We start from the raw sequence: 16,768 nt of genomic DNA, 5'->3' as shown, positions 1-16,768 counted from the left end.
GATCGAAGAGGTCCCTGCGGACCAACGGGGCCAGGGGTTCTACTCCCATTACTTTACCGTCCCAAAGAAGGACGGTGGTCTCCGTCCAATCATGGACCTTCGGGACCTGAACTTGTTTGTTCGCTGCGACAAGTTCCGGATGGTCTCCCTGCAGCATATCCTTCCATTGCTGTCTCCGGGCGACTTCATGGCCACGTTGGATTTGAAGGATGCATACTTTCACATCTCCATCCTTCCTGCCCACCGCAGCTTCCTCCGTTTTGCTATCGGGGGGGCCCATTTTCAATACCGGGCCCTTCCTTTCGGACTATGTACGGCTCCGAGGGTCTTCACAAAGACAATGGTCGTCGTGGCCGCCAACCTGCGGCTGCAGGGGGTGACGATTTTTCCCTATATCGACGACTGGCTGATTGTGGCGAGCTCGGAGGAGCTTCTGCAACACCACATCGGACTGACCCTCGCTCTGCTCACAAAGCTGGGCCTGCAGGTCAACTGGGCGAAGTCCCACCTCCGCCCATCTCGCAAGGTGCAGTTCATTGGGGCGATCCTGGACACGGAGGCGTGCAGAGCGTTTCTCCCCCCCGACAGAGCGGAGGTGCTGGTACAGACGGTGCGCTCCTTTCAAGAGAAACCCGTGGTTCAAGCTCGACAGGTGCAAAGACTGTTGGGCCTCATGGCAGCTACGACATCGGTCATCGGCATGGCGAGACGACGCATGCGGCCACTGCAGCTCTGGTTCCTCAGGGTCTTTCGATGCAACATCGATCCCCTTTCCCGCAGATTGACGATCCCGTCGGAGGTCCTCGCATCTCTCCGGTGGTGGGAGAACAGGGACCACCTGATGGAAGGTCTACCCTTCCGACGCCCGGCTCCTACAGTGACGGTGACGACGGATGCATCCCTCTGGGGCTGGGGGGCGCATGCTGCGGGACTCTGTGTGGGCGCCCCGTGGCCCGATCGCCACTCCCAATGTCACATCAACTACCTGGAGCTCCTGGCGGTGTATCATGCACTGCAGTCTTTCCAGACCATTCTCCGGAACAGGGCGGTGCTGGTCATGACGGACAACACCACGGCGATGGCGTACATCAACCGGCAGGGGGGCACGGTGTCCCGCAGGCTCTGCCTCCTCGCCATGTCCGTGTGGGACCTATGCGAGTCACTGGGCGTGTCGCTGTCTGCAACCCATCTTCCAGGGGAGCAGAATGTCCGGGCGGACTTCCTAAGCCGTGGGGGGGGCGTCCCTCCACGAGTGGGAGATAAATTGGGACTACCAGGAACCGGTCTTCCAAAGGTGGGGGACTCCCGACTTGGACGTTTTTGCGACACGGGAGAACAGGAAGTGCAGGCTGTTCTGCAGCAGAGGGGGCCAAGGTCGCGGGTCCTTGGGGGACGGACTCCTAGTTCCTTGGAGCCTTCACAAGGTTTACCTTTCCCCCCCGATCCCTCTCATGACAAAGGTGATACAGAAAATCCTTTGCGACAGGCCGGTGGGGATCCTTGTCACCCCCTGGTGGCCCCGGCAGCAGTGGTTCCCAGTGGTTTCTCGCCTAGCCAGCGGGAACTTCCACCCTTTCCCACGGGCCCCGGATCTCCTCCTCTCCCATCGGGGCCAGGTTCTTCACCACGACGTTCCCCACTTGAAGCTCACTGCATGGCGCCTGAGAGGCCTCGGCTGTCCGAGCGGGCGCGATTTGTGATGCTGAATTGTAGGAAGGCCTCAACTAGGAGGTCCTATTCCTATAAGTGGGCTAAGTTCGTCAAGTTCGCCCTAGACAGAGGAGTCACTCCCTGTGAAGCGGGCCTGCCAGTGGTCTTTGACTTTATCTTATCGTTGCTGGACGAAGGCCTGACGGTGCCCTCCGTGCGCGTCTATCTGGTGGCTGTCTCGTCAGAACACTCTCGAGTGGACGGCCATTCAGTTTTCGCTCACCCGGACTCCAAGAAGTTCCTCAAAGGGATTGTCAGGCTATACCCGGCCCTCAAGGTCCCCGCTCCTGCTTGGGATCTAGCCTTGGTCCTGAGGGCCTTGACGGGGAAACCGTTCGAGCCCATGGCCACGTGCGCGCCGCACCTTCTGGCTTGGAAAACGGCGTTCTTGGTGGCCATCACGTCAGCTAGACGGGTGGGGGAGCTGGCTGCTCTCCGGAGTGACGCTCCTTACCTCCGGTTTACTCCGGAGGGCGTGTCCCTTAGGCCGGACATTACCTTTCTGCCTAAGGTCGTCTCTTCGTTTCATCTCAACGCTGAGATTCACCTGCCCTCCTACTTTCCGGCTCCGGCCAATGACGCTGAACGTTGGCTTCACGCGCTGGATGTGAAGAGGGCGTTGTCCTTCTACCTGCATCGGACGAAGGCGTCCCGGAAGGATCCTCGCCTGTTCGTGTCCTACGCCACGGCATCACAGGGCAAGAGGATATCCTCCCAGCGCTTGTCGAAATGGATCATTGAGACCATTCGCCTGTGCTACCTCCTCCGCAAGACGCCGCTTCCTGGGCCGGTTCGGGCCCACTCTACCAGAGCGGTGGCGGCCTCGACAGCCTTTATGAAGGGTGTACCCATCCAGGACATCTGTAAGGCTGCGACATGGGCCTCGGCGCACACGTTCGTGTCCCACTATGCCTTGGACCTGGGACGGTGTCGAGATGCCTTGGTGGGCCGTGCGGTTTTGCAGTCGATGTCTTCATGATGGACCGTTTGCACCCTCCTCCAGGTAAGACCTTGGCTTGCTACTCTCCCATCGGTGTGATGCACAGAGACCACGAAGAAGATAAACAGGTTTCCTACCTGTAACTGATGATCTTCGAGTGGTCATCTGTGCAGTCACACTACCCGCCCTCCTTCCCCTCCGCTGCCGGTCCATCAGCTTGGGCTATTGCAGCGGTCAGAAGGAACTGGCGGGATGTCCGCTCCCCGCCTCGGTGGGCATGCGCAGATGGGGGACTGCGCATGCACGCTTCGGCGGAAGGCGCGGAAATCCGCAGCTTTGAAGTTTACCGATCGTGATCGGTGCAGGCGCCTTCTCCCATCGGTGTGACTGCACAGATGACCACTCGAAGATCATCAGTTACAGGTAGGAAACCTGTTTTTCGGGGTGGGGCCGGGTCCACGCCCCGTCAGCTTCCCATATGCTGGGGAGCTGAGTCATCCCTCCCTCCTTCCAGGAGGGCAAAACCCGGCCCCCAGCCTGAAGCGGTGATGCCGCTCAGCTGGAAGGGGGCTGACTTATATGAAATTATTGGAGCATCAGCATAGCAGCAAGAATTCTATCTCATCTCAGACTAGAATGTCCACAAGGTTGCACCCATGGAAAATACATTTCCATGGTGGTGTTGCGGGAGTAATACAAAACATCATGACACAATGAGGAGAGGAATAAGACTAAATCACAGTAAAGAAAGTAAAAAGCTTTCTATTGGTGGGAGAAGCAGGAAGGACAATTTCTTTCTCATTGCAACCCCCAACCCCTGCAGTGGTAGTAGAACCCCCCAACCCCCATGGTACTAACCTCCACCCTTCATGGTAGTAGACCATGGGACTCCCCAGCCCATACTGTTTACTTAAGGTCTTAAGAGGTTGCTGAGTCAAAGAGATCTGATTATCCAGTCTTGGAGCACAGGCTTCTTGAGTTAGTTGGCCCACAATGTTCTAATTCAGGGAAGCCTGGTATATCATCTGACAATTCCAAATTGCTATGAAACAAACTTGAGTAGCAAAGGATTAAAAAAATCATTTGTTCAGGAGTTTAGAAAACATTTGAATATAGATATGCACAGTGGGGGAAATCAGTATCATACTCTGTGCTTGTACTTTCTGTGGGGACAAGATTTCAAAATGGCAACTTTGGAGCTGGCCCTAAAGATTCCTAATGAAGCTCATGAGCTGCAGCTGGCTACATTGTGGCATGAAAATAGAGTGAAGACATTCTGCTCACTTCAGAATTCCATTTTACAGCCTCATAAAAGAACCAGATCCTGTAGAAGACAGAGGCAGAACTTCTGTTTCAATTTTAACTATAGAGAAGAAAAAATGCAATTGTGTATAGATAATCCTTTTTATTAGTAAATAGCCTCTGCTAATGCTGTACCCTGTTACTTTTACTGCTGCATTGTTTTGCTGATCCATTGAATGTAACAAACATTGACAATTAAGCAGAATTTGTCACTTATCAAGAGATTAACAAACTGTGAAAAGCTACACATCTTTAGAACATTTGGCATGAAACTGCCATCTGAAATACTTGAGAGACTTAGAAAATTGCATTGGTAATTTCTTAATAACCATTCTTTAGTCAAAGATAGTTGTATGACAATAATTCAATAAGAAGGAACTAAATAAACAATGCTGTCTGTTAAGTGTTTAGGATAAACAAGGACAGATCATCTATCTGTGCTTTGTAGACACCAATGTCAGTTAAGTAATCCTCCCAGGGACTCCCGGTCTTTAATTCTGGAACAATTTCTCAGATGTGGTGAACGTTCTAAAAGTAAATGCTGCCTTAGGCTAAAATAACTGATAATCATATTCTGAATGAGGCTGATTGACAGATGAGGGAGGTGATCCAGTTGTGTGACAGCTTTGTTAAGGTAATTTTTCCTAAATAATGTAGTGTTTCTTTTCATGTGTTTTTGTGTCAAATTGGGAGAATTTAAAAAAAAAAAACCCTTAGGGAAGTTATTCTTCCCTTCAACATAATACTTTATAATCCTGGAGGTATTTTGTTGAAAGCTCCTATATCTTTTGAATGTATTCCGGTTTGAAACTGTTTTCATGTCTTCATTAAATGGCTTTTCAAAAATGATTTGAGGTAGCAATACACAGTTATCAAGGGCAAAAATCTGTTTAGGATTGCACTATTGAAGTATTTGATTGTCCCTCCCTTGCCTTGGGCTTATGACTGTGTCTCTGCTTCTTCTCTAAAAATACCAGAAATGTCAACTTTTAGGTCCTTTATGAAGTGGGGTTATGTAATTTCTGTTATGTAATTTCTTAGAGCTATTTAGTCAAAGTACATAGTCCCCCTAATTTTCAATTAGAATTTATGATTGACTTTACTTCAGACTTAGTGGACTATTGTTTAGATGTGTTTAGACAGCTAGGTTTTTTCACGTGATACTTTAACCAAGGCTGAGTTTTGTGCATCTAAAAACTATCACTAGCTTAACTATCACTTCTTTAAGTATTCATGATTTCACTGGAAGATCATGTATTCCATTTAATTTTATCCAAATATTTTCTAGTGATAATAGAATAATTTATTAGAATCTGTTACTGAGGTGATTTGAAAATACATTGAAACTTTTTGGGGGGAGGGAACCCACTCACTGCCAAATTTAGTGATTATTTTTTCCTATGCTGATGAAAGAACTTTAAAAATGATTGAAGAATGACTACAAAGCCACTCACTTCTGAGAGTTTACCAATAAAAGATTGTTGATTTTTTAGGGATTTCCTTTTGGTACATCCAAAACTGTCACACATGATTAATACCAATTGCAAAATATGGAGTCTTCTCAGAAAGTAGTTGGAAGGGAATATAAAAATAACTTAGAAGTGGTGACCCTGATCTGAAATAAAATAAGTGAACATTATTTTGCTTTATAGTAAGCTGAAGAGGCCAGTCAATTTGGATAATGCCACACTAGAAAATGGAAGATATTATTATGAGTGGTATACTAGAATTATATCACAACACATCCAAAACATCCCTGGCTCTAGAACAAAGTTAAGAGTCCAGTGGCACCTTTAAGACCAATGAAGTTTTTTATTCAAGGTATGAGCTTTTGTGTGCACACACATTTCCTACATAGAAATGGAAGATAATCATTCAAACTTATAAACAGTGACTGAACAGCAAATTAGCATGGATCATGATGAAGGTATTTTAAGATTGTGGAGACAAAACAGGAATAACAAATGAAGTTTATAGGGTCAACAGTTGTTTGGATGAAGGAGGAACAATAGTGAAGCATTATCTTAAAATACCTTCATCATGTTACATGCTAATTTGATGTTCAGATTCTTGTCTAAGTTTGTATGGTTGTCTTCCATTTCATTGGATCTGAGGAAGTGTGCATGCACATGAAAGCTCATACCTTGAATAAAACTCGGTTGGTTTTAAAGGTGCCACTGGACTCTGACTTTGTCCTGTTGCTTCAGACCAGCGTGGCTGCTCACCTGACTCTAGACACTTATTAAATTATACTTACATTTATTTATTTACATGCCACTCTTTCAGAGATCTGTGTGAGGTGGCTCTCAAATAAAAGAAGATAAAATCATAAAAACTCCCCCCCCCCAAAAAAAAACAACAACAACAACCCAACCCATTAAAAAATCCAGAATGTAAAACTGCATGAAAACCCAAAGCATAGTATGTGATGGAGTACTGGTAGAATTGCTTACTGAAATGGGTTGATGGTTTTCTGGTTACGGCTCAGTAGTTCAGACAAACTTTTGGAGTGATTTGAAATGGAGAGATTTTCCATGATGCCTCCCAGCAAAACTGAACAACAAATATATCCTTATGTGATTACTGTCATTCATCTTGAAAATCTCCAACATTCATCTTAAGTATGTTGATAAAGTGTCACCAGGGAAATATGTCAGAATCTTTCTTGACTTTTCCATTTCTTAAGTGAAGAATGTAAACAATGAAGCTAAATTCAAACGGTTGTTTTAGGTATGTATATATTAACTCATGTTTATAGACTAGATTACATGTATATATTTCCAGAACATTGTTTTTGAGTGTCCTGGTAGCATGAAGTTCGTATTAAGTGCATAGCAGTTCATAGTCGCATAGAAATAGCCTGACTCCTTCTCTGTTGTATTTAGCTATGGTTAGGCGACTAATAACCAAGAGTGGAGGCGGGGTGGTCCCCTTAGTACAATCCTATAGAGAGGTACTCAGTTCTAAGCCCTTTGAAATCCACAGGCCTAGATTGGTAGCAAGTGTATACATATTCCAATTCATGAGAATAGTTAGAAAGCAATCCTAAAAAGGTTTATTCAAAAGTAAATCCCATTGTATTGGGGCTTCCTGCCAGGAAGGTATTTTTAGGATTACAGTAACCCATTAACAAATTTATCACCAGATAACATTACTGGTTTTGCACTTTGAAATGAATACAAGATAACTGCAATCCATTTTAAACATCTAAAGGTTCAAAGTTTAAAAAAACGAGATAAATCATAAATCACCGAGGTAAAACATAAGAACAAGAAAATATCACTCCATTATAGTGCTTTATTTGGTATCCTTAAAGGATTACTACTGATGTCTCCACAAAATAGAACTGTACTATCTATACCTTTAGTGTATGATTCTCTGGATATGAACAACTGTGTATGTTGAGGCAGAGCATTGGTCCTTTTAGCTCAGTATTCCTTATTGTGACCTCAGTGGCTCTCCGTGGCATCAGGCAGAGAAAAGTGTTTCCCAATACATACATACAGCTATGTATGGCTTTGCTCACTGGCTGGATCCCTCGTCTGATGAAGTGTGCTTAAGAGCACACGAAAGCTTATGTTCTAAATAAAAATTGGTTGGTCTTAAAGGTGCACTTGACTCCTGCTTTGTTCAGCTGCTTCAGACCAGCACAGCTGCCCGCTTGGATCTATCCCAATGATCCTTTAACTGGAGATGCCAAGTGTTTATACACAAAATCCAGCTCGAGAAATTCCTGGCAATTTGGCAGTAGTCCCTGAGGAGGACAATTTGTGAAGGAGAAAGAGCTCTGTGGGGATGTGATGTCCACCTCCAAAGTTGTCATTTCATCTGAGGGAACAGATCTCTGTTGGCTGGAGATCAGCTGTAATTCTGAAAGAACTCCAGGCCCTTCCTGGAGGTTAGTAACTTTACAAGCACTGAGCTTGGACTTGGATTTCTCCATGCCAACCAAATACTCTACTAAACAAAGAAATATCACCCTTACAGTTTTTAATACCCAAAAGAGGAAACTGAGAATTCAAATAAAACCTCTTATAGTGTTTTATGTTAAGACATGAACAGAGGCTATGAATAGATATTCTGAGGTATATGGAAACAGTTTAGAAGAGCTGAAAACAATACAGCCTCTTATCTACGAACCATACATATTTATGGTAGGGTTTGCCCAGTGTAGATGCTTCAAACTGCTTGCCAGTCACAGGTTTGGTGTTACATATCCCTATTTCTTTCTAGGCCTTGCTATTTAAATTTCAATATAGGCTTTGGTCAAGTCTTGGAGCTTCTGATGAGCACATCTCATGATGAATTATCTCCCAGTGCACACTCTTGTGTTCATTCTGATTATTGCTTTTCATTGCTTTCTTTGGGTTATATTTGGTCATTTGCATGATGTTATCCTGTTGATATGCCCTGATAAATATAATTTATTACAGGGCCCAGCTGGGTTGAAGGGTGAAAAGGGTGACCGAGTAAGTACAACCTTAACTGTTAGTTCATTCCCATTTCTTCTAATTTATTAAATTAAATTAAAAAGGAGTAGCTCGTGTTCTAATGCAAGCCTTCCTTTAATTATCAAGGGAGACATTGCTTCTCAGAATTTGATGCGAGCTGTTGCAAGACAAGTCTGTGAACAACTGATAAATGGTAAACAAAATCTATGCATATATCAAGATATATTTAAATATTTTTTCCACTTGTCAGGCTCTATTGTGAAATTCAAGTATAATCACAGGAGGTGAAGTCATCCAGTTGGGCAGTGCCTGCACTAGTAGGCAAAGCCAAGTGAGTGAGTGCTTGCTGGCATTGTGATCAAAGCCCAGGAGAGCAATATGTAGAACTAGGATGCAGGTAAGGAAGGGCAAGTAGCAGAATGACACAGGTATATTCAAATGGCAATTCATAGATCTTCAGATACTTGGGATGTAGCATAAAAACTGCAGGAAAGTCACAGGAACAACTCCTGAGCAGCTTCTAGCCTGGCTGGTGACAGTAAAAAGTTGTCCAATAGTAGTAGGGGTTTGGGGGACGGGAGGTAGCTGTAGTTTACCTATATAACTGGTGGTCCTGAAATCTAATTAGATGGTTTCAGTTTTTAATAAATGCTATACTAGTAGCAAAATATAAGCTATCCAGTGTTATGTCTGGCTGACTTTTGCAATGGGAACTGCAAATAGAGCCAGAGAACTAATTAGTTGCATCAGAGGGATAATTTCCCATTATCCTATAACAAGGGTGTGACCTGCAAGGATTTGTGGGGAAAGGAAAATTTCTTCTTGTCCCCTTGTGCCATGTGCACTTGTCCCCTTGTGCCATGTGCACTCTCTCTGCCTATGTTCTGGCTTCAACACCACCTTCAACTTGTGGCTCTACCCATCTGTAGTCTTCCTATCTGTTCTGCCTGCTGTCACCCACATATATGCTTTCTCAAGTCTACTGTCTCCAGTTCACCACTCTTTCCAACATTTCTGCTTTTCCTCAGCTTACCCATGTCACCTCTGCTGTGCCACTGGTTTCCCCCTTCGACCCCTTTCTGCACTTCTGGGTTTCCTCACCCAGAGAGCCAGTTTGGTGTAGTGGTTAAGTGTGTGGATTCTTATCTGGGAGAACCTGGTTTGATTCCCCACTCCTCCACTTGCATCTGCTGGGATGGCCTTGGGTCAGCCATAGCTCCGGTAGAGGTTGTCCTTGAAAGGGCAGCTGCTGTGAGAACCCTCTCAGCCCCACCCACCTCACAGGGTGTCTGTTGTTGGGGAGGAAGATAAAAGAGATTGTAAGCCGCTCCGAGACTCTGAAATTCAGAGTGGAGGGCGGGGTATAAATCCAATATCATCATCTTCTTCTTCTTCCTTCTGTTGTTGGGAGCGATTTTGAGTTGTTGCTGTGGGGGCTTTTTCCTGTCATTGGGGGAGGGGGTTTCTGTAAACTTGTCCTATTTTGGATGTGTAAATTTTATCAGTTTTATTTTTTTCAGTGGTATCTGCTGCTCACATTTTTTCTTTTTCTTTTATATAATAGCTAATACCAAATTAACCACTAATAGACAGGAAGTGATCTGTGTGTGCTATGAGTAGGATTTTCATTTTTAAAAAATAATTTCCCAAGGAAAAACAGTATTTTGTATAATTTTAAATACTTTATTTTCCCAAAGGTCAAATGACCCGATTTAACCAAATGTTGAACCAAATCCCCAATGATTACTATTCAAACCGCAACCAGCCTGGACCTGCAGGACCACCAGGTCCCCCCGGACCTGCTGGGGCACCAGGAGAACCTGGATCTGCAGGCAGACAAGGGTTTCCAGGTACACCTGGGCTCCAAGGACCGCCTGGAGAGAGAGGTGTGTAGTGGGTGTTTTTTTTTAAATGTATTTTTCATCTGTTTATGTCACTCTCTGTGAAGCAAAAGAATGTTGTATACCATAGCTGCTTTAGTGCTTAGAGGTAGGTAGGAAGGAATATTTCCTACTTTGTTTGCTTTTATATATATCTGAAAGGTTTATCTGCTTTTCCTTTTGTTTTGTAGACTAATTTGCATTGTATTCACGCGTTGTACAGTTCTATACACCATTTGTATGAAATCTGTATGTATATCATTTACATGTATATAGTGTATAATGTTGATTTATTAATGCACAAGGAACAGTAACCAATGTGTACATTTTTTAGAAAAATTCATTTCAAGGAAACATAAAATGGCACTAAAGCACAGAATCACTTGTTCCATGTACATAAGAGATGAGAAATAGATTCTCAAGTCAAAATATCTGGAATCAGAAATTTGAATTCATCCCTAAATATCCCAGGGGCAGTCTTCACATGTTCAGTCACACCACATACAGATTTTTAAAAGGATTAGAGTAATGAAAATGCGTCAAGGTGGTATAAAATACTGTCCTGTCAATTATATGATTAGCAATAAAATGCTAAGAAGAAAGTACAATCAACTTTTCCTGTCAATGCTTTAATAATTTGGGGTTTCCCCCCTTCTTTTTATGTACTGTAGGGCTGCCAGGAGAAAAAGGTGAAAGGGGAATTGGATCTCCAGGACCACGAGGTTTGCCTGGATCACCAGGTGAGTTTTCCAGTTCTGATATATATCAGATTACAGAACAATGTAAAGGAGGTAAATATGTAGTACGAAAAACAAAATTAATAACCTTTCTCTCTGGCACACTGGGAAGTGATGTAAGAAATACTTTATGTAAATGTCCATCAAATCTTTGCTGATTACACTCAACCTGACTTTGTCAATTAACCTTTTAGAAATTCTAGAATCAGAATTAGGTTGTGCTTGCAGTGGTCTTTCTGTCTCAAGTTGGAAATCACTCCATATTCAAGATCAAAGTTTAGTGCTTTCACAGTTGCTATTGGTGCAGTTTGATTATTCACTGATGTTTTGGCAGGAGCAGTTGAACTGTCTCATTGTTTCTGCCTTTAATTTAGTAGTTAAAACAATTTATGTTTCATTACAGGATCCATAAGAAACTTGCAACAAATTGTAGCCTCACTTGGTTAAAGCTCTCTATTTCTGTTAACCATGAATATAACTTGTTCCAAAGAAAACATTATCTCATCCATTTTGAAGTTGCGGGGTAGCAGAACGACTATGTTTTAATTGAAATCTAGTGTGCTTGTCTAAAGCAGAAGTGCCCCTTGAGATTCTGTACCTTACAAAGAGTGGATATAAACCACCAGGCTCAAATTATGCCAAAGCAGTTCTCTATGAATAAAGACCTTAAAATTAGGGAAGCAACTAATGATGAGTTATATCTTCAGTTCCCTGTGGTAGTTTCATTGACACCATATGCAGAAACCAAATGGAAGTATTTCTTAACCATATGCCTGAGCTGAAGTCTAGACTGCAGAGTTTTGCCTCCACTTTATCAAACTACCTCCTATTAAATTATATAGATATGTTATCTTCCTTTTTATTATAAAATCAGGTCCACAAGGGGAATCCAGAAGTGGCCCACCAGGTGCTACAGGCTCTCGGGGATCAGCTGGGCCACCTGGCCGTCCTGGGAATGCAGGCATCAGAGGCCCCCCAGGTCCCCCTGGATACTGTGATTCATCACAGTGTGCTAGTATTGCTTACAACGGTCAAGGATATCCAGGTAGGTTGTTGAGAACTTAAACATTCATCACTTCACTGAAATGCTTGTTCAATTTGAGTAGCTTTGTGGAAAGAGATCTCCTAGGACAATAAACTAAATGAGGAAGTAATTACTAGCCCGGCTGATCAGAATAGTGTACTGTTTCTAACTGAGGTCTAGAAATAACTGTTCGGATTGTCATTAAGGTTAGTTGTGCTGTATTTATTTACTCTCTCAAGCTGAAATATATGTTTATATAAATAAAGTAGTAAATAATAATAATAAATTTTATTTATATCCCGCCCTCCCCGCCGAAGCAGGCTCAGGGTGGCTAACAGGACATGGTATATACCATGATTATTATACAAAGCAATCGTAAAATACGGTTAATAAATACATTTAAAAACAGTTACATAAAATTTTTAAAACTACAATAAGTTAAGGTGCTACATTCAGTAAGGTACTGTTTACATTTCTGAAAGTTTATATATAGCATTAGGAGAATATTATTTTGCTGTTAGGATTTAAATGATAATGTTCTTCTTCTTCTCCTCCTCCTTGTTATCCTCCTCCTTCCATCAAACTACTTCTTCTGAACAAGGTTGACAACTCCACCTAAAATAAAAAGGACACAGTTCTTTGCCATTTCTGCGTGTGACCTCCTGATTAATGTTGGGATTATCTATACAGAATTAGTAACTGAAATTTAATTTTCCAAATCTGAATGCCATTCTGTGATACAGTGCAGACAACTGAAAAGAGTCACCATCTCCCAGTTTCTGCTATTAAATTGCCATAGGATCTGTGATGCAAATTTCTTCTGAGAAGAAGCAGTTTCAGAAAATGGGCCACCAAAGTACAAAAATGCTGGGAAAATCACCTAAAATAGTGTGAGCTATAAATCTAGAGGCCTCTTTTAAGAAAGGAGTTGGCCTACAAGTATTGTTAACTAGTTTGTGTGCACTGTAGCACCTTATAATCCATAAACATGATATTGCTGTTGGATATGTTGTTTGCCACTATTGTTATGTGCATGTATACATGAATATATTTATATATGTATACACAAATTCATGGACATAGGGTAATGGGGGTTAAAACAAACTGAATTGATCAAAATTATCACCTATACTGTGCACAATAATCCGAATTTTTAAAATCAATGAAAAAGGTACTTCATTGTTACCTTCCAAGGTGCAGCCTGTTATACATATATAGATATATATACTTATAACTTAACCCTCATAGATGAACTCAAACAAATTAAAATATATTTTTGCACACCTTTTTGTTCTTGAAAACTAACATCATCTTTGACCTGTTTCAGGTTCCGGCTAACACATTTTCTAAGTCGCCAGTGCTGCTTACAGTTTGAATACAATGAAAATCCTGTTTCTGAGATGTTTGCGCACGTGCTTATTAGGAAGTCTGTATGGATTTTTCACCATAGACAATGGTTAACTGAACTGTGTTAGCCTTATAAGATGGGGAGATTCTTTATATGTATATATACTAACAAACCTTCTTGAATACAATGAAAGTCCAAAATGCCAAGCATAGATAAAGCAGAGGGAAGGAAATCCAAACCCCTATTCTAACCCTTTCTTTTAACCCCATGTCAAAACAAAACAAAATCCTTCTAGAAATCACAGTGGCAATGGAGGCTTATAAAACTACTAACTAGTGGGTGTAACAATGATGCATTTAACATGGTGGGAGGAAATTGACTCTATGTAAATAGTAAACTAATTGTAGCTTGTAAATGATTTGTATGGGATCATGTCCACTAAAATCTGTTAACATCATTACATCATGCTTTTGCATTAAAGCCTGCTGCAGCTGACTGTGTGCCATAACCTCTGTGTTTTGAAATCTTTCTCTCTGTTGTTTGTTGCCTCCTCCTTATTCTCACTGTTTTCCTATCTGATTCAAGTCACAGAGCTTTTTGTATATGCCATCTTGTTGCAAATACTCCCCTTCCTCAGAAAAACCCCATCTTAACTTTGCTTCTGGTTTTCCTGCAGTGTTTGGTGATCCTCCAGTTCCAGCTGTAGTTCAGTCTGCTATAAGGAGCACAATCAAAATCATATTTACTTGATACCACCAGTGGTGGTAGCTCCCTATATGCCCTAGTACTCTGTTGTTTAAATGCAGTAATGGATACTCTGTGTTTGAGAATTTCCCTCCTGCCCAAAAATTCTAATTAGCTTTCTGTTAAGTGGAAAGGAATAAGTAAAATGTACATGCAGGCCATGATCCAGTTAAAATTAGCCATGGCTCTTTTAATTTAATGGAGGTTATTTGTGACTAACAGGTCCTATGACTTACCCAAAACTAACTTATTGAGGCCTAAGTGATTTTCAAAATGGTACCCTGACCTCCATGATTATTTATTTTTGGCATTATATTATATATTTGAATCCTTGTAAATCAGCTTTTCTTTTTTAATAACTGTCTCTCTTCCCTTGGAAATGTACTGAGAAAATATTTTTAATGGTTGAAAATTATACCTGCAAAATACTATATATAGTATAGTTTACCCTAATCTTAGGAGCAAGTCCATTTGAACAATAGAATTTATTTCTGAGTAAATATATAAAGTCAAGTTGCAGTTCAGTGCATTCCACCATTCCTTGTGCTCTCTAAAGTGCACTCAGAATTCCTATACATGATTTCCCCTTTCACTTCAATAGAGAGGACTGCTGCATACCCTTTTCATTTGTTTGAGACATTTTACTTGAAAACTAGTTGACTTTTATCAAACTTCCTTCCAAGTATATCCATAAAAATTCCCACCCGCTCCAGCATTACTATTTTTTTTTTTAAAAAATTAACCATCTGGATTCAAGGATATGTGATAACTGTAATGTTCAATCGGACAACTATTTTCAACCAGAGTCGTATGCACCTGAAACTGGACCCTATCAGCCTGAGAGTGAACCCTATGTAGTCCCAGTGGAATCTGAGAGAAGAGATGACGAATATGAGGACTATGGAGCTGACATGCATTCACCTGGATACCCTGAACATATGCGCTGGAGAAGATCGTTGTCAAGAAAAGCAAAAACAAAACCATAATCACACGACTTTTTCATTCCATTCCCACTTGGTTGTTTGTTTTTGTTTTTGCTATTCTCGCATATATAGATACAGAGTGAGTGTGCCGGGCAACTAAGCAAATATGGATTTGCTTCTTATGAGAGTATCAAGCTTATGTGGGAATAGCAATGAAAGTGTTATAGTTTTCGTTCTTGCTCTTCAAGTGCTTGTAAAATACCTTAGCTTACAGCGGCTGCATAGAATTTAAATAAAGTGCATTCAGATTTATCACAGAGCTGCATTCTCTTCAAGGAATTTTTTTTTTAAAAAAAGAAACATCCTTCACAGCTACTGATGGTCTGAAGGCTGGGTGCTTCGCAATGGAGCTTGCTTTAGACTTTTCCTCCTCATCAGATACAGTTCAGTCACATTATAAATCTGCATCATCTAGTAAAACAAGAAACTTTTTTTCAAAAGTCTCATTTCTTCTATCTTAGCTTATATCCTGCAGGGCATATAATGCTCTTATACATCCCATTTAACAACCACAAACCTTAAAGTGGCTGCCTTACATCGTTGTATCAAATGGATACAGTTTTCTTAAAAAGCAAATTAATGCCTTAAAATTTCCTTGTTTTAGAGACATTTATGCCAAATTGCAGTCAATCCTGCAGAGATGGAATTGCATGTTTGTGTTGTATATTTAGTATGATTTGCCCCCAGAATATAATGTTTCTTAGTTATCAAAAATAAAGCAGTTGGAAATTGTTTGCAAGACTATGGATATAGAATTGCTGCTTTTATATTTTAACTGCAAATTGTGAATTTCACTGCCTTATATTATTTATTTCTGAAACAAAAGAGGCATTTTTCAATAAAACTACTGAAAATTTATATCGTTTGTGAGTATTATTGCAGGGAAGCTTCCAGATTTCAGAGGGTTTATTGTAATGGAAAATAAACAAATCTACAGAATTATCACACTGCATTCAGAAGAATTTTTTAAAAACTTGCACTGCATGACAGTTATGAAAGTTGAACTATGAAAACTAGATTGTTAGTGGTTGAGACTCAGCATTACATTTCAAACTGTAGTTTCCATTATCTAAAATTATAATTTTGTGTGTCCCTACTATACAGAACCCCCAATAATTATAGAATTGACGGAATGATAGAACTAAGATTATTTTAGAACTCTATAATAATTTAGAATTAAGATAGTGCCTTCCACTAGGCAATTTTAAAGCTGTGTACTTCTAGCCTCTGTGCTGTGAAAACAGTTCTCATGTTTAAAGTTCTCAGCTTTAGATCCAGGCTTAACCAAATACTGGTCTTTCTAAAAAATCCCATGTGGAATAACTTGGGGCCAAGGAAGAAGGTGCACTGGGAAAGAGATTGGCCTGGAAAGTGCAGCTCCTCCACTTAAAACCATCCCATCTGGAACATATTTTTCCCTGATTGGCATTTTATTACATGTAAGTGCAACTGGACTCTGGGCAATGTTCCCTCTAAGCTGCAGAGTCTTGTGAGCAAAAATTCTACGTTGTGAGCTACTGGTATTAAAGTGAGCTACTGGCATTAAAAGTTGTGAGCTACTGCTTGCATTATTGTGCTCTGGGGTCATCTTTCCTGAGCTAAGACAAAAACGTGTGAGCTGGAGGCTAAAAATCTGTGAGCTAGCTCAT

At 41.5% G+C, this 16,768-nt stretch overlaps 1 protein-coding gene across 3 annotated transcripts in view; it reads left to right on the top strand.

Moving 5' to 3' along the window:
* The window catches only part of COL12A1 (collagen type XII alpha 1 chain), a 180,234-nt gene extending 164,257 nt beyond the window's left edge, over nt 1–15,977 (top strand). For 2 of the 3 annotated variants that reach the window (XM_060236209.1, XM_060236191.1), the window contains 6 exons: nt 8,386–8,421; nt 8,530–8,596; nt 10,101–10,289; nt 10,955–11,023; nt 11,895–12,065; nt 14,941–15,977. In XM_060236209.1, the coding sequence (XP_060092192.1) occupies nt 8,386–8,421; nt 8,530–8,596; nt 10,101–10,289; nt 10,955–11,023; nt 11,895–12,065; nt 14,941–15,122 (714 nt within the window). In that variant the 3' untranslated portion in view covers nt 15,123–15,977. Of the gene's footprint in view, nt 1–8,385; nt 8,422–8,529; nt 8,597–10,100; nt 10,290–10,954; nt 11,024–11,894; nt 12,066–13,371; nt 13,550–14,940 lie in introns of those variants that run through there. The other variant, XM_060236199.1, reaches the window with a different exon arrangement.
* Nucleotides 15,978–16,768: the final 791 nt, after the last annotated feature.

The sequence above is a fragment of the Heteronotia binoei genome, chromosome 1, assembly GCF_032191835.1.
Source record: "Heteronotia binoei isolate CCM8104 ecotype False Entrance Well chromosome 1, APGP_CSIRO_Hbin_v1, whole genome shotgun sequence".
Taxonomy (NCBI): Eukaryota; Metazoa; Chordata; class Lepidosauria; order Squamata; family Gekkonidae; genus Heteronotia; species Heteronotia binoei.
This window is presented reverse-complemented; position numbering and strand designations above follow the sequence as displayed.